We start from the raw sequence: 23,636 nt of genomic DNA on the forward strand, positions 1-23,636 counted from the left end.
TGTGTATATGTGGCATCAAACTCATTCTCCAACTTAGGGATGGTTTACAGTATTTTTGCTGCAATATGTGTGTGTGTGTGTGTGTGTGTGTGTGTGTGTGTGTGTGTGTGTGTGTGTGTGTGTGTGTGTGTCCCTCTGTCCTTGCCCTCTAAGTCTACCAGCCATTGTGACAAAACAGGTGCAGATGAATATGAAACAGACCGGCAGAGCTTTTAGGGTCTGGCCCTTTCTATGTATGCTCAGTTCTGAAGCATCATGTAAGAGCAAACTGCTTCCAATCTCCATCTTTAGCAGCTTCTTTTTAGTGTGTAGCGCCAATGTTTCACAGAGAGCAAACACATTTATGTTCCAAACACACAGACCGGGCTGTGTGAGGTGGAAGGGCAGTTTTGTTGCTCTTTAAGTCTTTCCAAAAGGAAATGTACTGATATCCAGCACTTAGTCAGCCACTGAGACTCAGACAATAGACTACCTGCAGACCTTTTCTCAAATTCAATCACCCCTATGAGTTCTTACACACACTCACCAATCTCACACCTTTTCCTGTTCTCTCATCACCCCAGTGTGAGACATTCCCCACACTGGCCCAGAAATGGCTCAGAGTCAACTTTTTCTCATCACTCGAAAATCATATGAGGGATACTGTAAATAGATAGATAGGTAGATAGATAGATTGAGATAGATAGATAGATAGATAGATAGATAGATAGATAGATAGATAGATAGATAGATAGATAGTGACTCTTTCTTTACAGTAACACACATCCCTGTCCGGTGACGTGCCTCCAGCGCCCTCCTTCCCCTCTCTTGATCTGCAATTCTCTCTCTCTCTCTCTCTCACCCCCCCCTTCTCCTTCTCTCCTTCTCTCTTCTTTCCCGCTATCATACACAAGCAACCCAGGATGGGGACGGGAAGCTGTTCACCAACCGGTGTACTGCTGTGTTTTGTCCTTAATCCCTCCTTTAGTCTCATTTAATTCAGAGTGAACAGATAATCCCGTAAAGGCAGTCTGACGGTAGCCTCTCGTATCAACCCTTTACTGGTTAAAAGAACAAGCAAAGCTTCCTCCAGTACGCACGGGCAAAGGCGATCTTGTTGTTCTGCGCACCACGACGCACAAGGAAACATGTGTGCGCACCAGCGATCGCCGTTTAACTTCACCACCTCCGAAAGACCCTAGAGTCATCTTGGATACCGCTACAGTAGCCTGCGATAACGCACCCTGAGCGTAAACCATACGCGCGGCAGGACGACTTGGATTTAAACGCCAACAAGTGGAATTGGTAATGTGATCTTTCACTAGGACCCTGATCTGCGCTGATACGTTCGGTTTGATCAGTTCGGTTTCATGTGACGGAAGCCGCCTCTTTTAATATCCCACTCAGCAACATATGGTCTGTGGGCGCAGGTTTGAAGCTATCGACCCACCGCGTCTCCACAGCGCGTCCTCAGCGGGGCTGGAGCAGACAGAGCCGGAGACGCCGAGGAATGCGGAGCCGCGATTTTGTCTTTTCCAGCTCACCTGCGGGACTCTTCGCAGCGCACACCAAAGTAAGTAATTCCCTTGACAAAAACCCATGTGCTTTGGTTCGTTACACCTGCATTGATTTCTTGGAATCTGTAGTTTGTAGGACTTAACGGTGACTCCAGCCTACTTTATGGTGTTTTCATTATCACTTATGGCATCACTATGACGTGATTTGTACATTCAGTGCAGATTAGCTGTGTCACTGCATGGAGTTTATAATTGACCTTGTCAGACATTAAGGTAACCTGTTTTGGGATCATTAGATTTGTAATATCCCCATCCTTTAAGGCTGTTTTTTGTCACACAGGAATCACTCCTGGTTCTTTTTTGATCATGTTGTTTCACCTGACCGATAGGATCCCCAGGCTGAACAAGAAAGGTCATAAAGGCTTTAACCTTCTTCGTGTCTTTTCATCCTCCAGCCGACAGACTCAACCGGTGAGCCCGCGAGGCGCCATGCTGAGGCAGATCCTCCTCAACTCCACCGACACCCCAGACTTCGATCTGGTGCTCATGGCCCAGTCCTCCACGCATGCCCCCTCCTCCCTGAACGCCTCCCACAGCGGCTCGGTGAGCGTGGCCGCTCTCCTGAGACCCACCACGGGGCGAGGGGGAGGGGGGCTTCGGGAGGGCGAGCTCCACAAACCGGACCTGATCACCTACATAGTCATGTGCCTACTGCTCTTACTCTTGGTGCTGCTCATTGTGTTCTTCATCAACTGTCAGCTCCGGAACTCTTTCTTCGCCTCCATGCCATATGATAGGTCGCTGAGAGAGGCCAGGACCTCCTATAAGTAGCCTAGACCACCAGTACAAATATCTTGGTCTCTAGTGAAACTCCCGTAAGGGTTTAAGGACTGACTTCACCTATGAACTGCTGCTGCACGTACTGGACACAAAGTTGTTGGCTTTATTAGCTGTCTCTGACACGCCGGAAGGTCTAAATATCCCGGAATCCCCCACAAAACCTAACATGATTAGTCAGAGCCTCTATCACGCCAAATGGTGCCCACATTTCTCTCTTCAAGGCCCCCAGCCAGCCCTATTCCAGAGAAATAGCACTTCGGTCCACCGGGAGCCGTTTGAGGAGATGAGTGGTGTGTATGGGGCTACTGCAGGTGGAGAGATAGCAGAATACCCCCCGATCAGATTAGTGACTCATATATTTTCTGGTGATTAGTGAAGGAAATGTGAAACAATCCACCATTCCCTCCAACCCCGCTTGTGGCCCCCCGCACTGCACTCTGGAAACGAATGGTTTATTCATTTACACTGTCCAAAGCTTGTGTTAGTGGTTGCTTAAACATTTTACCCAGAGGTTTGGGTCCTAATTCACAGTAGCTATTCCACGCTGGCCCGGACAAGATGAAGCTGTTTTTTTCCCCCCATGGAGACGTGACTTATGTCAACATAGAAAGAGTCTACAGTAGTTTGTATATAAAATATTTTGTATATCTGTAACTTAACTGTTTTGTCTTGTGAAATAATGCAATCACCATACAATTTCCACCCTATTGTCCGTTGTAAAATGGTGATTAAATGACAGACTGTAGGCCTATATACATATAAAGATATTCAAATGTACTTGGAAGTGGCAGTCTTTTCGTCTATTCGCCTGTTTATGAATGGAGCCGCTGAAGATGATGCTGCAGCTGCTGATGTGAAGGACCAACTGTTAATCATATAATACGTGCGTAGAAGCGCCATAGGGCCGCCAGCCTTATCACGCACTTTCACTTTAATTAACCTTTCCCCCACAATTTATAGCGCCAATATCCCGGAGAATGAAGACTCGAGGCTGAAGTTTATGATGAGACCTGTGCGATAAACCAAACTGTTGTCGGTTTCAGTGCCACCGGTGATGCGCAAATCCTCTCCAATCTTGTTGCTGGAAAACATCTCTTACATACCAGGACAGACAGATGAGGCTATCGCTGTAATCCTGTTTCTGTGTGTGTATGTGAGTGTGTGTGTGTGTGTGTGTGTGTGTGTGTGTGTGTGTGTGTGTGTGTGTGCGCGCGCACACAGGTACGGCTAAGAGGTAAGAGAAACACTGCAGTTTAGGGCCTATTAGACATTATATCTAAAAATGTAATATGAGTCCAATAATTCTGATCCCCGAATATTCATCCAGTGACTCTTGCTTCTTTTGAGATGTAAAATTCCTCTGATGAACTAAACACAGTGATTATTGTTGTCTGTAATCAAACTATCTTGTGGATCTAAGTGGAGCTGAGATGAGACATTGCAAGGGAGGACAGAAGGCCACATCTGCCTCTGAGTGTTGGACTTATAATTACGGAGCAACTAAACCAAAACATGCTGTTTTGGGAAGACATTCGGCTAAGAATTGAGTCAATTTAGTCAGCATAATAGGACGAATGGGCTATATAGCTTCTTGATTTGCTTTAATTGCCTTGTACATTTTAATATATTTTTACCACAACCCCAACCGCCATCCAGTGCAAATTGCATTTGTGAATGGAAAGAAAGCATTTTAGAGAAGCTACATCACAATTGCTTCCTACTGGTACTGTATTAACTGTGGTAACACTGCAGCGCCTACCACCGCTTGGTGGCGCCCAAAGTCTAATTATTTGTTTGCACAGTATGATTACAGTATTACAGTATAAAATGGCAAAGTGCCTAAACCACACATGTTGAAACATCACCTTAACGCAATACAAAAAAAAAAAAAAAAAAAAACACCTGTACAAAACAGAAACCGAAGTGAGGCAGCATAACTTGTATTGTTTCTTCAGTAAGGAAGGGAAGGTTACTCATGATGACATAGACAAAATTTTTTCTTTAGAAATAGTAATCATTGTAACACTTGCATAGTTAACTCACTTAGCTCCAGCAGTCGAATTCCTTTCCAGATATGTGAGATAAGATGAACTGCCTGTAATGATATCTAGGAGTGAAACCTTAGGTGTCTGAGTGGAGGTTCTCTGGTCAATCTTACATCTAAACTTAAAGAGTAAAGGAGAAGAAAATGTGTGTGTGAGAGACAGTAAGGAACGGTGGCAAGGGCTGTATGATAAATTACACTCCAGCAGTCTTTAATTACAGGCAATGCATTCTCTCTTATGGCTGTAGCTTTTATGCTTAATGTGATGAATAAAATAATACTGCCCCTGGAGACCTGCTTTAGTGCTGAGCTGTTAAAGTACCCGGCTATTCCCAGTATGGACTATTGGTTAATCTTCTGTGTATAGGCGTGGGGTGCCACCGTTTGTTAACTGTTAACTTGAGAACTCCACAGTACAGAGAGATGACTACCTACCAGTAGTTGTCTGTAATAATATACAGATACACTGGCCTGTGCTGCCTGCTGCTGGTGGGTTATTCTACTACACCTCTCATTTTACACAAACTGACCGTCTGCGTCTGTTTTAAACTTCTCCTCTTCTTTGTGGAATGAACATTCTAGAATATGACATGGGCGCTATTCCCTGTTACGTCATCCCTTGGATAGTTCTTAACACAAGTCATGAACAGTGATGCCATGGAAACGCTATACAACGGAATTTTGGACAATTTATAAAGTTATTATTCAGACTAGTGAACTAGTACTCATTTTAGGGTTGAACTCTGTGACTCCTCCATAGAGTAGCTGTGGTGATCTCTGGGCCCATAGATCTGTACAGTCATGTCAGAAGTGTCAGTTAAATCCTCTCAGGTGTAGTCACAGAGCGCAGGCTCCTCCCCAACCAGCTCTGAGCGGACTGTCAGAAGAACAGGAAGACTACTCTAGAGCTAAAGACGTAATCGCTTCCCCGCTGTCATTTAGGGGTTAAAACTTAACTAAACTTGTAGCAGTCATGGAAACTAATTTAGGAGACGCGCTCGGGCCAAGTCATCCGTAACACCAACCCGTCGCCCGTGTTGTGGTCGCCGAACAACTCGTGAAAGTGGGAAGAGTTTTTTTTTTTTTTCTTCCTACGGAGACTTTACCCCAACTGTAGCCAAGCAAGCTAGCCCAGCTAAAGCTAACGTTAGCACAGTTAGTTACCTCATACTTTGGAGACTTAAAGTTCACATTGTTAAAGCTTCGGTTTGTGTTACACGTCGAGACTGTTAGAATAAAGTACTCGTTTGTATTTTATAAAAGCAACAGGCTGTTTTCGTACTTTTCGTCCCGAGGACTTGGGGTTGTGCTTTGAATTTCCCTCCTTCAGTGATACATACAGGCGGCTTAGCGAGGGGTTCGTTCGGTATAGTTGGCTTTCTACCAAATCATTAGCAACACTGTGCTAATTGTGGCTAGTTAGCTAGTAGACTAACTTAGGCCCAAGGGAATTAACGTTTGGCTTTTTCGCAAGTTAAGAAACATCGTCGGAGGACACATTTGCTTTGTTTTGGGTTTTTTTTTTACGTTTTAGTGCGGGGATATTACCGCCACAAAGGTTTATTCTGACACACAATACAAGGAAACGGATTAAGTTATAAATATGGATCCCCCCACGGGGAATTCTGCCTCAGCTGCTGGTCCCAAGAAGGACAAGAAATCAAAGAAGAACTATGAGGATGGAGACGGGAAAAAGAAATTTGTGAGTATCCCACAGGTCTAACTTTAACACTTTTATGATGCTTGGGTACTTGGGGTTAAAAGTGTGGCACAAAACTCCACTGATGGTTAACCTACACGTTCTTCCTCTCGTGTTTTAAGTGAAGCTACAAAGCAACAAACTGCCACCATACCTGTAATTACTTTCACCTCCTTAAAGCTGTGCACCAGCTGTCAGTAGAGCTTGAAATGTTACCCAGTAGGATTCATGATTCGGGTCAAAGTCGGTGTCAGCATGAGGAAGTAGCAGTCCCTCCATCTTTGAAGACTTGCAATGTGCAATAGACCTGAAGTTATTCAGTGCTCAGAAATTACAACACATCAACAAATGACTGGTCTTATTTATTTATTTATTTATTTTTTTGTACCATCCATGTGTACAACCACATACTGTACAATAAGTTATGATTGACGTTTTAATTACACAGACTACTATATTTATTTCAAACCCTGTATAAAATGAAAACCTGCTAATTGTCTTGTGTTAGAATAAACTTTCTATGGTAAGGTGTGGCATTGGCATGTCAAATTTTCTCAAGAAGATTGAATCACTATGACATCATGTGGTATCTACCTGGCTGTGTCAGCATGTGGGATTCAGTGTGGTGTCTCCAGGAGAGCAGAGCAGTAGGAGTCATCAGTACCTATGCTTTTCCTCAGCCAGTAAAAACTGTTGTGTAACTTAAACCCTTGGCCATGTCTAGCACCAGGTGAAAACTGATATTGCACACACTGACAAATGGTAACCATAGAGGATGCAGAGAAGGCACATCTGTTCACCGAGTAAACAATTCCTCATGCACACTTACTTTCAGAGAGTTTTCAGGCCCTTTAGTGGTCCCAGTTAGAAGCCACCTTCATTTAAACCACAAGGTGTTTTATATCCTGCTGGCAGGAATGAACACACAATGTTTGTTTCAACACCGTTACATACAGTTTGTTCTGTTTTTTTGTTGTTGTTCATGTAGATGCTACCACCTAGGCATGTAAGCCAGAAGTAGTTGTCGGAGGTTGACAATAAATTTAGTTTGTAATGAATGGCATAATGTTACAGTAGTGTTAATGTGCGTTTTTAGTTTTAGGTAGGGCTAAAAGTAAACATGAGTCACAGACAGAAACCAATTGTGCAATGTCCCGAGATAACATTGCACACATGAGTCTGTGTTTGAGGGTGAGTGCACGTCTATGTGTGCAGCTGAACTGCCCACCTGTGAGTGAGGTATGTCCTTGAATTCAGTACACGACTGACTCTGAAATTTGAATCCATTCTGGTAGATTTTTGTTACAGGACAGTCAGAGTTCAGAAAGAGGTGAAGGGGTGTAGAATTATGTGTGGCATGCTTGAGCTACAGTGTGACATTGTCTCATCTCAAGTATCTTGTCTGTAGCATCAAGTTATCTATGACTTTATTACTCTCCGCTTTTGCCTCTCCATGGACATACCAGTTATAATGACATGATGCAATATGTACGGCTTAACGACACTCGTGTGGTCTCCCTATCATTATTTGGATTCCGACCTAAAATCATCCGTGTTGTCCTAAATGTCTCTCCATTGTCTCGTCTGGGACTGAATACAGCAGTGTGGGTGGGTTATCCAGTTTTAGTCATAGTCTCTCTCTCTCTTCTAGACACAGTCACCGTTCATGATGAATCTGAGACAGAATTGATGATTTTTTAAATACAGTGTGTTGTTGGAATAATGCCAGTGAACTGCCACTTCAACCAGGGTTGGCATTCAGACAAGTACTATGCCTTTTTGCAGCATGGAGACTTAATGACAGATGGGCATTTTGTCCCTTTATAGTCTGCACCGTCACCATTCAGTGCATCAAATGTTGCCTAACCCCAACATCAACTCCTGTCAGACTGTGTCTGTGTCTCAGTTCACACACCGGTTGTTTTTTGGCATGTAACCTGTCGTTATGTTTCATAGGAATTTGAAACATGATTTGCTGTGCTTACAGGTACCTCTGTAGCTTAGGGTGATCCGTCTATTTAGTTTGAAGTCAAATGCAGGTCATTTTAGCTGTGCTCCCTTAAGTGCTATCTGTGTTCTTCAGGCCCAGAGAGACAGAAAGGATCAGCATCCATGAATGCTGTTGACATAAACAGGCTGGCTCAACTCAGCAGGCAGGCGCAGGGTGGATTAGCCAGGGATCACTGCCGTGGACAGTTGTTTGGGATACAAGGTGAATTGTAGATCACAGATTCTGGCTCTGGGACATCTTGTTGAGTTTAGCAGGTTATCCGTTTTTTTTTTAGTAGGAATGTTTGATTCTCTCAAGTAGACTTTTTTTCAGGCCCTGATAAGGAATATTAGTTATTAAGACGACCAATTACCAACATTTGGAATGAGTTGTCTAACTGGAACATGTTCTTTAGGGGCCTCTGGGACATCTTTGCATTACTCTGAGCTTGATTGGTTATTTACTAGTTATTGACATTTTATATTGTCAGTTTTATAATACTGATCACATTAATCATTTTGATAATTTTGAGACAGAGGAGTAGGGATGCACGATCACAAAAAAACGATACCGATAACTTTCAGCTCCTAAAGGCCGATACCGATAACTGATAACACACACACACACACACACATGCATATTTATATGATCATGACCTAAGATCATTACATTAATACTATGAACAAATCCAAGTACTTTTGACTCTTTAAAAGGAGATATTTATTTTTTCCAATGAAAAACTATTGGCAAGCCTCTCCAAAAAATAAATAAATAAAGGCCCCTTGAACTGATGCAAATACATGCATCGGGATTACAAAAAAGTGCATTCCAGAAGTTGTAAAAAATAAATATATATAGAAAATTGACACAAGTTAGATTCAAATATTTCTATGTAAACACAATCTGAAAGTGCATTCCTCAATAACAATAAATAAAATGTGCATAATGTTTAAACAAACAAAAAAGTCCATTCCATAGTAACAAAAAATTAAGTTTAAATGATTTTGGCTTATGGTTCCATTCAAATGAATACCTTTTCACTAAAGTAAATGAGGTTTAGTTGTTGAGAGACTCCGTCGAAGCGATGGCTATGTTTCAGGTGACTTATCAGGTTTGATGTATTGAAGCTCGTGCTACTTTTACCTTCTCGTGGAACTTGCTTGGAACATGTGTTACAAATAACAAGCGACCTGTCTTCTTCACAATCGACGCCATGTTGTCTGTTTTCAAACATAAGCACGCTGTTCTGCATTCACGGTGTGACGAAAATTCCCTGTTCCCACGTTTGGTAGTCGTTCTTCGGCCTTTTTAAATTCATGTTTCTATTGTTTATGTAACATGTTAAAAATTACTGTGGATATCAATTCAAGTCAGCAACTACCAAAATTATGACCGAGTTAATGAGTTATTTTCCGACATGAGGGGGCAGGGCCCTAGAGTGCGACCAATTTGGTCGCATGTGCGACCAAAATTTTTAAGAGTGCGACTGATAATTTTTATAGGTCGCACTGGTGCACCTGACGCTGCCCGGGTGAAAACATAACACAATTTATTTCGCAAGCGCATCGTCTCTCTGTGTTCTCCTGTGACCGAACTCACACACTCATGGTAGGATCATATCGTGTTCTAAACCAATAAGAGACAGAGCTCGGGCGGGTCTTTGCCTCTGATTGGCTGTGGTCCTGTTCGCTGCGCTAAGTTGCGTGTATTTAAAAATTGCGCATGACCTGAGCACGAGAGTAGCTGACTAACTGAAACGGAAAAATAAAATAAACGTGACAAAACGAGGGAAAATGAAGAGACGCAGAAATATTGAAAGTTTTTTCATTAAGAAAACCAAGCCTACAACCAGCCCTACTACTATAATCCCATCCATCCCCACTACTGAGAGTCCATCCCGTCAAGACACAGAGCCCTCTGTCCCTGGTGAGATACCAAGCCCCGGTCCTTCGGCGACAGCATCAGACTCGGAACCAGAGGAGGAGACAACCAAGTCTGGGATAGAGCCCGGCTCCGAGACCCAAATTAAAAAGACCAAAATATATTCCTTCAGACAGGACTGGCTGAAACAATTTCCCTGGCTGAGGGACAACAAAGGACGTAACGCAATGCACTGCGTGTACTGTCAGGAGTGCGGTCAGAATATGGCCGGAAATAGGGCATTTGTGAGTGGGTCAACAATGTATCGAAACTTTTAAAAAAACATGTCTAAGAAACACACGATATGCCGTGACAAGTGTGTAGAGAAAGTGGCCCCTCTCCCAGCGGCATTTCGGAGGCAGGTAGTAGTAATCATCATCATTATTATCATTAATAATTATTGTGCTTGAAACGTTTTAGTTTGAAATGTTCAATTTCAGCTCAGTGAAGCACTGTAAACACTTTATTTTTCTTTTTATATATAATTGTGCTTCAAATAAAGACAAGCATTTCTCTACAATTTGGGTGCACCTAAATTTTGTGCTGGTGCACCTAAAAAAAAAAAAAAAAAAAAAAAAAAGTTAGGCGCACCAGTGCAACCAATGCAAAAAGTTAGTCTGGAGCCCTGGGGGGGTATTCTTGAATTTTCCCAGTCAGAAAGAGTTTTTCTGATTATGCCAACGTCACTTGAACGGAGCATTCAGTGCAGGCCCCTCAGGTCTCATAGTGAGAGCGGGGCACTGCCGTGCTGACAAAATTATATATGTTATCGGGGCTATTCGTCATGATATCGGACTTCTTGGAATGACGTAATAATTCCCTGTTATCGGCCCGATAATTATCGTGCACCCCTACATAGGAGCACTTGCGATCTGAAGCTGTAGGTTTGGCGTCTGGTCTATTTTCTCTGCATGCTGCAAGTGAATCTGGCACTGATCATCTATTACAAATGATGTGACTTATATATGATATAAGTGATCTGGTTCTGGTAAATGATAAGCTATGCATCTTATGCTTTTCAACCCTTTTGATTTTCCTACCTCTCTTCCTGATTTCCCCTGCCTTGATGGATGAAATCCATCTGCCATCCCACTATTATTAGAACTAGTACCACCGATGTTCGTTAAGATCTGCTCTAAGTGTGTTTAGAAAAGAGCAGAGTAGCAGAATCACTTGTTGACTGGTGTGGAGAAGTGTGCATCTGGTGTGAAAAGCCAGGCTAGTCCTCGCACAATCTTGTCACTGTATGGCACTTCCCCTTACTGTATGAACTCAGCATAAGAGGATGGCTTGCAATACACACAAATTGCAATCTTGATGCACATTGTGCTTTTTCCTGGAACTGGAAGACCACACTGTTGTAGTTGATACCAAACAGAGAACCCTCAAGCAAGTGTTTAAGCAGCATTTTTGTCTTGTTAAATATTCATACACTGGGAAAATATGCTGACTTGCTCATGCATGCAACCTCAGTCTACCTACGTCAGCATAGAAGTGATTTCAAGTTTTTTTATGACATTAATAATTATGATACTGTCAATGTGGAGAAATAAAACATTTAGATGCATAATCCTTTTGTAATTGTATTGTAGCTAGTGCACAGAGATTCTCAGTTTTAGTGCCTTGATACAGAGCACATATATATCGGCCACCACTTAACTAAAGAAATGCATCTGTGTTGCATCTACAGAGGAAAACCACAGTCACAACAAAAAGAACCAAAAACATCAATTAAAATTATGTGGCAAGGTTTGTCTGACTTTAATTCAGTGTTATAGCAGGGGCCGTTGCTCAAGTCGTCGCCAGTGAGCATGGGAAGTGCTGAAAGCAGTTTAACCTGTTGGTGTTCATCATTTAAGGTCTGGTTAATTGCAAAGATAAGTGCAACCTTCCTTCAAGCATAAAATCTTGTGCCTGCATGTGCCTTTGTGCAGCAGTGCACCAACTTCCTGGGGGAACCACCTCAGCAAATGCTTAATTTAAGATAACGCCATGAATTATGCCAGTCAGATCACAACTCTTTAGTCACAGAGTCTGACTCAAGTAGTCCGAGTCAAGTGGAGTAGTTAAAAATTTGCTAAGTTGCACAGTGGGTCTCGTTTTGCCCTTTTTATTTTTATTTATGTGTGTTCTATTCCCCCAGTACACACGCACCTAGACACACACAGACACACAGTTTCCTGTTCTCTACATCTCAGGGGAAGAAGATCATGCTGTGAACTGAAGAATAGGATGACTGAGTGCCAGCGTGAAACTGGAGTGGTTAATGGACTGCTAGTGGCAGGGGCCTCTTGGCTCAGAGTGAATGGGAGTATTTTAGAGAGGAAGGCTGAGCAAGTGAGCCATCAATGAGCAGGGACTGGTGGAGCCAGAGGGGGAGAGAAGAGGAGAGTGTTTGACAGAAAGCAAAAGAAAGAGTGGAAAAGGAGCCAAAAAAGAGAAACGCTGATAAGGGGATTAAGGAAGGCAGAAAATGCACACAAATGGGGGTGCAGTCAGCAATAATATATAACAACTTGGGTATGGAAAGCTTAAATTACTGAGTTGATCCTAAAAGAAAAAAGTTAAAGGGTAGATAGGCGTTGAATCACAGAGCAGGAAACTGCTTCTGCACGTTGCACCTGTGGTCACACCCCAAGTCAGTGATTTATTTGCAGGGGTTGTTTAAAAGATAAAACTCCTAGTCGGACATAATGTAACTGATGATGTGGACAGAAGTGCAACATGAAAGTTTTAATGCACAAGATGCACAACATGATTCAATGTGGATTTACCCCATACATGTTAATTTAATGAGACATGATAGATTGACAGGCAGACACTTTCATCTTCGATGCTTTGGAATTGGTTTCTTGCAAAAAATTTAAATACCTAGCTTATAGCAGTTGTCATTCACTTTCAAGTTAGACCAACATCCTGTTTAGACACCAGTATTTAAATGGAATAAAGACACTTGTTGAAATACTCTTCCAGGGATGGGCATAATGATTAACATGCATTGTGTTATCTGCTTGCTCTGTCCTTACTGTGCTTTACAGATCAAAAAGGAACAGCTGTTGGCTCAGCTGAGGACTGTTTGGTTTGCTGAAGCCTGTTCTGACTGGATGTGAGAGCTGAGTTGTGTAATAAAAGTGCCAATTTGTTGGGGCAGGCACACAGAGGAATGCAGAGTCACTACACTACTGAAATACCATACCTAGAATGGAATCTCACCTTCACCTGAGTGGTTGTCAGATGTTTTGTTACATCTCCGGCTCAGATTTCACAATTTACTTTATGGGCATGTGTCTGATTACAATACATCAACTACCTGATGGCTGTATAGTTTTGAGACATGTCACATATGTGAGTTATCGGTGGGTTCACGTAATGGTGGTGGTCTTGGATGTAGCTTCAGACAAAACATTGTGTTAGGGAGCTGGCAGGGTAAAGTCAGTTTAATGTCCGGTCCAACTGATCCCACATTTGCGTTCTCACATACAGCTCATCCAGGTAATGTCTAGATAAATTCAGGGTTGCAGTGCATGTGTAACTTCACTTTACTAACAAGACTGTAACAAAATACCCACTTTAATTTGATTACTGACTACTACCCCCATTTCTTACATTGGACTGACACTGTGGAACCAATGTGTCATGGCAACTGTGAATAAGAGCATTACTGAGACCCAGAACCCCAGCCTGTATACAATGTTAGGCATATTTCAGTCTTTTAAAAAGAGACATTTGCACTTGTTGTTTTATCTATAAACCATTTTTTAAAGAGAATTCCAGAAAATGTCCTATGCTACAATATATGTATATCCCAGCTTAAAGTTTAGGGCTGAGATAATTTGTCGATTGATATATTTGTTGACATTTGAGGATTAATCTCTTAAATAGACTAACCGGTTAATCATTTAATAAAAATGATTATTAGTCTCAGCCTTAGTAATTACATCTTTTGTGATAGAAGACTTAATCCATATTGGCCACTCTTAGTAACTATTGTTCTTTCTGTAGGCAGATGATTTCCTGACTGTCTAAAGAGCAATAATGCAGTTCAGTGTTTCCTCTAGGATTTTTTTTAGCAGTGGGAGCAGACCTGTACGAACAGCTGAGAACTGACAAGTTGAACGTTGTCCAATTAAAACGGACCCACCGCGGTGAAGTTTTTGGTGGAGCTGTTAGTTTAATAGTCGACTTGGAAGAAAGCAAACGTTTTGACAATAAGCTACATCAACACAACAGTATGTGGAGTTAAACTGGACAGCCCCAATAACCTCTGAATAGTTCTACTTGTTCTTAAATTGCAATGTGAGCGGCAGCCAACGGGGGTGCATTATGTCGGCAGGATCATTTAAAAGGCAACCGTGACTACATTTTGCGTCTGCCCCATTTCTGATACCGTGGCGGCAGAAATTTAACAATGGCGGGCTGCCGCTCCAAAATCAACATAGAGGAAACATTGCAGTTGGTAAAAGATGTTGCTTTTCAGTTTCATACTACCATGAACAAATTCACAGAGGGCATAGTTGGTGTTGCTGTGTCATTAGTCCAAACCACTGTGACAGCATTAAGGAGGAAAGATTTTTTTTTCAGATATGTTATTTTTAGGCTCCTATGCAAATGGTGATGTTAAAGGGAAAATATGCTACATTTTGACGCCATTTCTCAGACAATAATGGTAAGCACTGAGAAATGTATTGCTTCAATTGTCTACATTTACCATCAACTAGCGCTCACGTTGTCACTGCGGTGATTAGGGTGACTCAACAGCACGGTATGCATTATTATCACCTTCAGTACCTTCTCGTACTAATAGCCTGCACCTTCCCTCCTCCTGCTTCCTGGGCCCTTCAACTCTGGCAAATTTCAGCCAATTAAAGCTGCCAGTTAGTTAACATATTCAGCTGATATCTGCTAGTTAACAGGATCACTCCTTAAACCAAAAAATTGGTCAGCCGCGGGACGCAAATGCCACAGCTGTGGCGAACTGCGATAATTAGTGGACCAGTCAGCGTTTTGTTTCCAGTCGGGAGTTTTTCCAGAGCGAGTGAGGCGGAGGAGATGTGACTTTCTCCTGTGTGGTATTGTAATCCTGGGCTGTGAATTGAGGGATAGTGAGTAGCACTGTGTTTCAGATGCTTCTGCAGTGTCGAGTCCCTTCGACCTTTGCTGCTCTGGGACACTTTCTTGATCTGACTAACAAATCCTGAACCTGATGTGTTGATGTGACATGACATGCGGTTGTGGCAGTGGCTTGCCATCCTGTGCGGCTGACTTCTCAACAGTGCAATCTTTCATTATTGCGGTTACCGTGACAGCTCTGCCATCAACACTTACTGGACATCCACATAAAATGTAGCAAATTTTCTCTTTTAATGTTGTATTCACATGAATTCAGACATAGAGATAAAACATGGGCAATCTGGACAATGAGACTCTAATAATCTATTTTTATTCCATTCTTTGTAAACCGTATATCACCATAGCAACATATTGTCATGCATGTTTCGTTTTGCCGTGCTTTTGCTGTGAGGAAGTGGCTGTTTGTCTGCTATCTACCTGAACCCATGTGAATGTGGCAAAGTGCTACAGTGGCAAGGCAGGGCATAACAGTGGCAGGAACAATGAATGTTTGCTGAATAGAGTGTAAGAGAAGAGTTAGATCAGTCAACAGCAAGCATATACTCTGAGGAGAAACTATCAGTGTCAACAGCTCTCCCTTGTCTGATTTTTGTGTTAATTGTGTACTGTTTGTACATAACATTATGTCTTGTGGTCTGTGTTTGCTTAGAGGAAATATGCTGTCATGCTTGTGTTTTTTAGTGTGATAAAGAGAGGCTCTAGAGGAAAAAGAGCTCTTTGTTTCTCTGCATGTCATTTTCTTTCCCCAAAATTCCACCAGGCACAGCTTTACGTTGCATCTGCGTAGCGTCTTCAGAGCTTGTTGCATGCCTTGCGTTGTTTACTTGTGTATTTTGTCCTTAAAAAGGAACCAAATTGTTCTGTTTCTCCACTTAAAATCTCCTCTTACCTACCTCTGACTGATTGACTTCTGGTCTGGTGCCACAATGATGTAGCGTGAAATTTGATGCGAGTGGCTTGCAGCTCAAACATTAGACAAACCGGGTATTCCATGCGGAGCAGAGCAGAGTGTCGCTTCTGGGATGTGTCATGCTTATTTGCCCTCAGAGAAGAACTGTCAACAAATTCTGTGCATATGTTGCCCGGAGATTTTTACCTATAGTCAGTTTCACCTGTATGTTTGTTGAGGGCCTTCACTAAGTTCTAGTTATGTGAATAAACAGGCCAGTCCAGGCAATGATATTTCACTTATTTTGTTCACTCTCATGTCTTTCACTTCAAATATACTGCCACCGCTGTGCATTTCTAGCACATGAGTTAGACAAATGTGGCTCCCACTTTGAGCAGGGTTTGTTGGTTCTTCAGTGGAACGATGAAGAAGTAACATATGACATATTGTGTGTGTACTCCTCTGACCTCTTGGGTGTCACTTATTGTTCACACACTAACTGTTAAATCTTACTTCTCCTTCTAAATTTTTCTAGTTGCGTATATGTGTACATGCACGCTCACACATACACACGCAAACACATGTCCGTGTTTCCACCCTGTTATTATTTCTCAAACTGCGACAGGAAGTTGCGCAAAAATAGTGAACAGGGTGCTTCCTTGTTGATCTCCATTATTGCTTACCCTTATCGCTCTCCTTCCCTCCTTTCCATCCATTGTGCAAGGAGGTGCCGGTGGTTTAGTAAATTTAATACTCATACACACAGCCTGCTCACAAATCTTTGGAGGCCTGGATGCTTTAGAGGCCTGGATAATGTGAAAATAAAGGGCGAAAATAGAGTTTTATCATTGCCTAATGGACAGGTTTGAAACATTCCAGACTGGAGATAGATAACACAGAGTAACTATGTTATCCCGAGTAAATCAGGACATAGTTTCTGCTGTGAGTTTTTCAAATTACATGTTTTGTATACTTTAAGAACCACAATTTAAATTCCATTCATTGTAATGGGGTAGTGGAAAAAATCTCAGATGGCACCCTCAAAATCTATCTCATCAGATAAAATAGAAACCCTGGTGGAGACAGACCTGTATGCTGATGCTTCAGATATGAATGCTCTTAACTGTGTGTGACCTGTGCTGTGTATGGGGGGCTTAGTTAGGATTACAGTTTCAGTCCCCCTCTTTGACTCTCCCTAGTCTACCCCTGACAGATTACAGCTAATCTCAGACTGGTCTGTGTACATCAACACCATGACGGTAAACAGCATGGGCCTATGTGCTGCTTGTACAACTGAGTGTGTGGAGGACAGCAGACAGCAGTCTATGCCGGTTACTATGAATGGAGCAAACCTTAAGACTTTCAAAGCTCTGGAAGAAATTCAGCTGTTTGACACACATGCACACCCTGCTGTGTCTTGGCGAGGACTGTCGGAAACTAAGCTTAACCTGAAATCTGTCATTAGTCACATTATAATCGCTGTGAGTTAAGGTATAACACTGAGCCTTCTGTACCTATAGCCCAGTAATAAGTAGATGGAACTGTCAGACCCTAGGTAATGGCATGTTAAACGTGGATAAATCCCAAATAAAGCTTAAACATATGTAGGGTTCTCTTTTCCAAAGAACTGTGGCTTTGTACAGAGTTTTTATTTCATGGACCTGCGTTAAAAATGTTTGTGCACGTAGCTCCATAACACTTGTATAGGCTAATGCCAAAATTGGGAACTTGCTGTTGGGTAATGATGACCCTTAGTACATTGCCACAACTTTTTTTCATTGCCGCTAATGTAGCGTATGAACAGGTTATTTTGTTAACATCTTGCTTTTTACATTTTTTAATTTTTTTTATACCCAGGTTGTATTTGTTAAATTCATACTTGCATATTTTAATCAGCTATGCCCACAAGGCTGGGATTCATGGGGTTCAGCTTCTGTCTGATTTAGGACTGGGTGCCTGACTTTGATACTTTTATGGCACAGCTTGAGGTGCGTCAATATTGAATTGAAAAATGTCCAAATGTCCATACCAATAAAGTAAATTAACCAGTATAGGAGTCATGGTATCAGTACTAGTATTGAACATTTTTGAACGATATCCAGCCCTCGTCTGAATTCATATTGTGGTGGTACACACAGAAGTAGACAGGGACACACAACACCCATAAAAAGAGAGAGAAAACCTTTTGTGAAGATTTTTTTAGGTAGTTCATTACTTACTATTACTGTTCCTATGGTGGGCCTCTAAGCAACTATAGGAACAAACCCTGCCTCTGTCTCTGTTGATTTAGAAGGCTGTAGTCATCAGTAGGAGCAGTCAATGATGCATGCGTATCAGCAAAGTCTCTGTGTGCTGGTACAGTGGACTGAGTATGTGAGGGTTAGAGGGAGGTAGCGAGGAATTGTTGTGTGGGGTGACATATCAGTTCTTGTGGTAATATGGAGGTGAAAGTTTGAGATTTGTATACAGTGGGTGAACTTGTGCTTGTGTGTCAGGGATTTTTCCTGTGAAGTGTGCTGATGTTTGCTCCGCTTCGCTTGTGAGGAGATGGTTTGTGGAGGTGGAAGAGTTTAAATATGCTTTGTGGCAACCTCATCACTTCTAAGATGCAAGATAACCGTTTAAATTTAAATGACTTTGAATGCCTAACACTGTATTGAAATGACTGTTAGTACAGAGTACAAAGTAAGCTGTGGTCTGTGAAGCATGCACAAAACAAAACAGCTTGCAAAGGTTGTTTGGAGGTGGAGATTCCAGCTTGAATTTAAGATTGCACCCATATTTATACATAACAATCAGCTGGCTAATGGTTACTATTTATCATTAACCCAGATATAATTTTGTTTTATACATAACGTACCAGAGATGGATGGGCCAGCGAGAGATGAGCTACGTGCTAGGCAGAAAAACTGCATTCCTCTGCTTGAACTTTCACTAGTTGTTTAGGAAGATCACTTACCTGAAAAAGACTTGTACTTGTGGCTACGAGCATTGTCAGCATTGACTCTCTAACGTATTGTTACCATACTTGTCCTCATTCTGTAAAGTATGGTAACATTTCAGGTAGGTGTATAAAGTTGTTATTTTAATGCTGCAGCTCTGGCAAGATATTACTTGCAACGTGATTTCTACCATTAGGGGGTCTGAAAATGGCCAGTAGAATATGATTTGTGAATATCAGATGTGAAGTTATTTAATAAGTGATTTCTAACTGACATTGTTGACTACTGGCTTTTTGGCAGAGTTTGGTCTTTGAATGATGAGAATAAAACAACCTCTTTCAAGCTCCTTTGTTGTTGGTGATGATTAGGGCGGTATTGATATTGCAGGGAGATGGAGATGTAGGTGGTAGTTGGGGGTTGACCATATTATTTTTGTGCTTTTGTTGTTTTTTCCTGACCCACATTAACAAAGACACTGCCCACCCCCTCTCTCTCTTGCCTTCTGAGGGCATAATTGAATTGTGTGCTCTTCGTGTCGGTTATTCAGATCGACTTCTTTTAAATATCTGTGAACATTTCCCATTCGGAAAATCCCTACTCCTCTCCAAATTACAGGCTTAGCCTTAGACTTGTGTTGTTTAATCTCCCTTTGTATCCTACATACAGCATTGTACGGTTGTTGGTGTGTGACGTTTTGCCTTTGTTGTAGTGTTTGTTCAGGCATGTGTGGCTGTCTCCTTGGTTTTCCTCTCCCACAAACCTGCATTCTAGGGGTGAGTGGTGTTAACTAAAAGTCATATTAGGGTTTATTATTATATTACATAATATTGGACAAAATATATCTAGATATATTTTTCCCTCATAATTTACGAATGATGTGATTGAAATGCTTAAAAGGCTTAGTGATTGTTGCCTGCGGCTGGAGAACGAAACCAAACAGAACCGGTACAGCGGTTTGTGAAGGCAGTTTCATACATTGTGGAAGTTAAGAGCTAACCACCCTGCAGAGCTTAGCCATATGTGTATCTGTGAGTGTAGGTGTATCTTTGTGTTGCTTGGTCCTGTTTTAGTCACACCTGCTGTCTGGATTGCATGGGAAATGGTAGAAATACACCACTCACTTTACAAAGCAAAGTAAAGAAATATATTTGATTGGAACCACACAGCACCTTGCCGGATTATGGTGTGTTGCATTAAGCCAGGTTACACTTTCTTGCTGCATGACTCTGCATTTTCTTTCCAGAGCCCTCTGCAGTTTAACATCCATCTGTGTGAACGAGTAGCCTCACTCAAATGAAGGAAAGGGCTATGTTTTCAGCCCGCACTCCCCAGCAAAAAGTGCATCGTGTTAAACATACTAGACAAGGAGTTAGTGAAGATGTTGTTGGTTGACAGATTCGGAACCTGCTGCCATGCAGTACACAGAAAAATAATCTGTATGCCATCTTTTGTCATGGTGCTGGCTAGGGCTGTAACGGTTCTGAAACCGAGACTGAATTCGAGACACAAGTCCACTGTCTCGCGTCGTGGATCCGAGAGACAGAACCGCGACACACTCGCTCCCTGGACTGTTGAGTTCTCGTTAAGACAGTGTAACTGCGGCGGTGGCGGCGGCCCGTGGGGTGGTAGCGGTGTACGCCTATATTGTATTTGTATTGACAATAGGTTATTCTATGTGATTTTCCACCTTATTTTAGTGTTTATTTACTACTTTAATCTGCTCCCTTTCTCTTCTCCCCACACTCACACACTGCACACACACCTAGCCTGAACCTCTCGTCACTCACGGCAAACACGCCCGCTTGCTCCGCCTCTTTCTTCTCTCTCTCGCTGTGTGTGTCTCTAATGACTTTCTCCATCAACATTATGTCTCATAAACTCACCCGTGATTCAGTTTTCAAGTGCACCGCATGTGTGTCCAAACCGAAACTAACGTTAGTGAGTGACATCTGCAGTGGTGCGTTCACTGACGCTCAGTAATGTAAGATTTCTGCCGTATACGCTTAATGTAATATCAGATAACAGCTCTCTCTCTCTGTTTCTCTGCAAAATGGGGAAACGGGGAAAACTGCGGTATGAACCGAACCGTGGCTCAAAAATCGAGGTTTGAACCAAATCGTGGATTTGGTGAATCATTATACCCCTAGTGCTGGCTGTTAAAGGACTCATACAAAAATAATCCATCTCAATCATCACTTATGACCATCTGGGATAGAAGCCAACTTGGCAACTTGCTCGCTTGATTTATCTGCCTTTCTTTACCTTCTTAGCAACTTAACTTCATAAAAACGTTTAGCGAAATTTAGCAACTTATTCAGACCATCAGGGGAAAGGTGAGAAATATATTCAATTTAGGGATGCATCAATTGAGAAAACCTGATGTCAATACCACATTTTTTTTGTTGATATTAATTTTGCCTTTCTGTACCAGGGAAACATATTTACAAAGATAAACATCTCTGCCTTGTTGCAGGTCAGTCTATTTGTCCTCTCACCCAGAGCTGAACAGCATGCAGCACATCGGTATTTACGTGCAATTTGTGCCAGTGCTGCATTTAGCTGGTGCAAAACTGCAGTGACACAACACGTAAACATTGGCCACTAAATGCCATCTTATTTGATGGGCTGATATCAGTGGGTGTGGTGTATGAGGCACGTTGGACTTTCTCTCTCGCTCTTTCTCTCCGTATTAAATAAGGGTGTTCCTTGAATTTATATGTAAACATTTAAAGAGTTTATTTGCCATATAGAAACCGGTTTGCATTTGCACTGCAGTTTGCAGTGATGCATTTATTGATTAAACAGTTAGAAATAACTAAGAAACAGTAACGCAACCAATGACTAAAAGAATAACTGATTGTGGCCAAATATTGTGTTTTCAAATTTTGAAACACATTTTCAGAGTGTGTCAATGAAGTGATTATGAGTTATATAGAAAAGTAGATTTTGGGACAGTTGTGTGACATTGAGGAAAAAGGTTTATTTTGAGCCATGAGATGTATCCACCACTGGCACAGTGTTAAAAGTGTGGAGATAGATATGGCTGTGTAAGACTATGGATGTATTTATAGAGCTGCAGGTCTGTGTGTCTGTTTGACTGAGGGTGGAGCTGAGCTACATGCAGAGCAGAGGGACAGCAGACAGGTTGACACAAAATCTGTCTGTCAGGAAGGATGGCAAAAAGAGACATGCCAACAGTGACCTCCCTTGTTTTAAGTGGTGGTGGGTGGGGGGTGTTTGGTTATTGTTTCTCCATTAACAAAAGTAGACCAAGGACGAGGAGCAGTCATGCAGCAAACATGCCCCACTTGGACTGACATACAGTCATAAACTCTTTCGCACATAGACACACAAGTGCACCTTGAGTCAGTAGGTCAGTGAGGTGAATTTATTTTATTTTTTTAACAAAATGAGATTGAAGACAAATTAGGACTAAAAACATCCTTAATCTCTGACAAAAATCTACAAAATATTGTAGTAAATCAAATTAAATCATCTTTTTCTTTTCTTTTTTCTGAGTGGTATAAACTGTTCTCTGTAAAAGAAAAGTTAACCTGGCTGTGAACTATGGAAAACAACCTCATATGTCTTGTCTGTTATCTTCTTACTTTTTTCATTTTATGACTTAGGAAAGCCAAAAACTGCCACACCTTCAATTATAAAAAGGATGGTTCATCCTCAATTTGAAAGACACCTGTTGCTTCCATTGCTTTGCACATTGATACAGCTACTGACATGAGTGACATATGGTGTCAAGCAAGCAAAGTCAAAAAGTATGTAGCACCCTCTGCTGTTTAAAAAGAGTATGAAGATTACGGAAGCACAGTGAATCGAAATATTATCGAAATCCCAATATGTCCAAGTGCAATATGCAAATTGCCTTTGATAGAGGTAAAATATGTGACAAAACAGCATTACAATGAAATACTGTAGTGCTGCAGGGGTGCCCTGGTCTAAAAATCTTGTTCTTCAGATTTATCAAAACATGTTTGTTTGGTACAGACCCCCAAATATTTTTAATTTTTTTTTTTTTTTGTGTGTGCAAATTCAATTTGTGCTGCAAAAATTATCATTCCCACATAATCTTGAATCACAATTGCAATATCTGTCAAAATAATCGCAATATGATGTTTTTACCATATCATGAAGCCCTAATCAAGATTAATTTTTTAATCTTCACTTATTTGTATTGCTATTTAACTGTCTCACAATATATCACTACATTCCTGGTAGAAATATTGTGTTTGTTGTTTTGTGGTCTCTTTCTTTTGCTCTTTCTTGCTCTTTTTGTCAGTGTTTGTGTTTGTCACTGGTTGCTTAGAAGCTGTAACTAACGTGGCATGTGTCAGCAGGCGGGGTTCCTCTGATACAGTGACTACAGCATTATGATACTCTGCTCAAAAGAGCATTTGTGATCAGAAATGGTAATTAAATTTTTTTGATGTCTTGCTTTTCAAGGCTTTTCAGCTTGTGGCAAAATAAACTCTTGGGAGTGGGAGGGAAGGTTTTAATTCAGAAGCCTGTTGAAACCAAACAGCTTTGTGTGTGCACTATGTCAGGGTTGTTGGCCATTTCCTGCTTAGGCTGCACAGGAAACTTTTCAGCTGTATCTGGGTGTGCCTGGCCAAGTAATGCTTCCCCCTGTGTGATATCATTAGTACAATCAGTATGTAGCCATGGCAACGT

At 41.7% G+C, this 23,636-nt stretch overlaps 2 protein-coding genes across 3 annotated transcripts in view; both read left to right on the top strand.

Annotated features, from left to right (window-relative positions):
* The first annotated feature begins 863 nt into the window (after positions 1–863).
* On the top strand, positions 864–3,113 carry LOC127374281 (small integral membrane protein 32-like). Its single transcript, XM_051419430.1, has 2 exons — positions 864–1,552; positions 1,952–3,113. Exon 2 carries the CDS (start codon positions 1,986–1,988, stop codon positions 2,325–2,327), a length of 342 nt encoding a protein of 113 aa, XP_051275390.1. The 5' UTR covers positions 864–1,552; positions 1,952–1,985; the 3' UTR covers positions 2,328–3,113.
* A 2,130-nt stretch (positions 3,114–5,243) lies between these two features.
* The window catches only part of LOC127374252 (protein diaphanous homolog 1), a 43,915-nt gene continuing 25,522 nt past the window's right edge, over positions 5,244–23,636 (top strand). Inside the window, exon 1 of one of the 2 annotated variants that reach the window (XM_051419401.1) lies at positions 5,244–6,082. In XM_051419401.1, the coding sequence (XP_051275361.1) occupies positions 5,984–6,082 (99 nt within the window). In that variant the 5' untranslated portion in view covers positions 5,244–5,983. The remainder of the gene's footprint in view (positions 6,083–23,636) is intronic. The other variant, XM_051419400.1, reaches the window with a different exon arrangement.

This window comes from Dicentrarchus labrax, unplaced genomic scaffold (genome assembly GCF_905237075.1).
Source record: "Dicentrarchus labrax unplaced genomic scaffold, dlabrax2021, whole genome shotgun sequence".
Lineage (NCBI taxonomy): Eukaryota > Metazoa > Chordata > Actinopteri > Moronidae > Dicentrarchus > Dicentrarchus labrax.

Bases quoted from the DNA above. Each gene is read 5' to 3' on its own strand.
- LOC127374281 (XM_051419430.1), top strand. From the start codon at position 1,986: ATGCTGAGGCAGATCCTCCTCAACTCCACCGACACCCCAGACTTCGAT.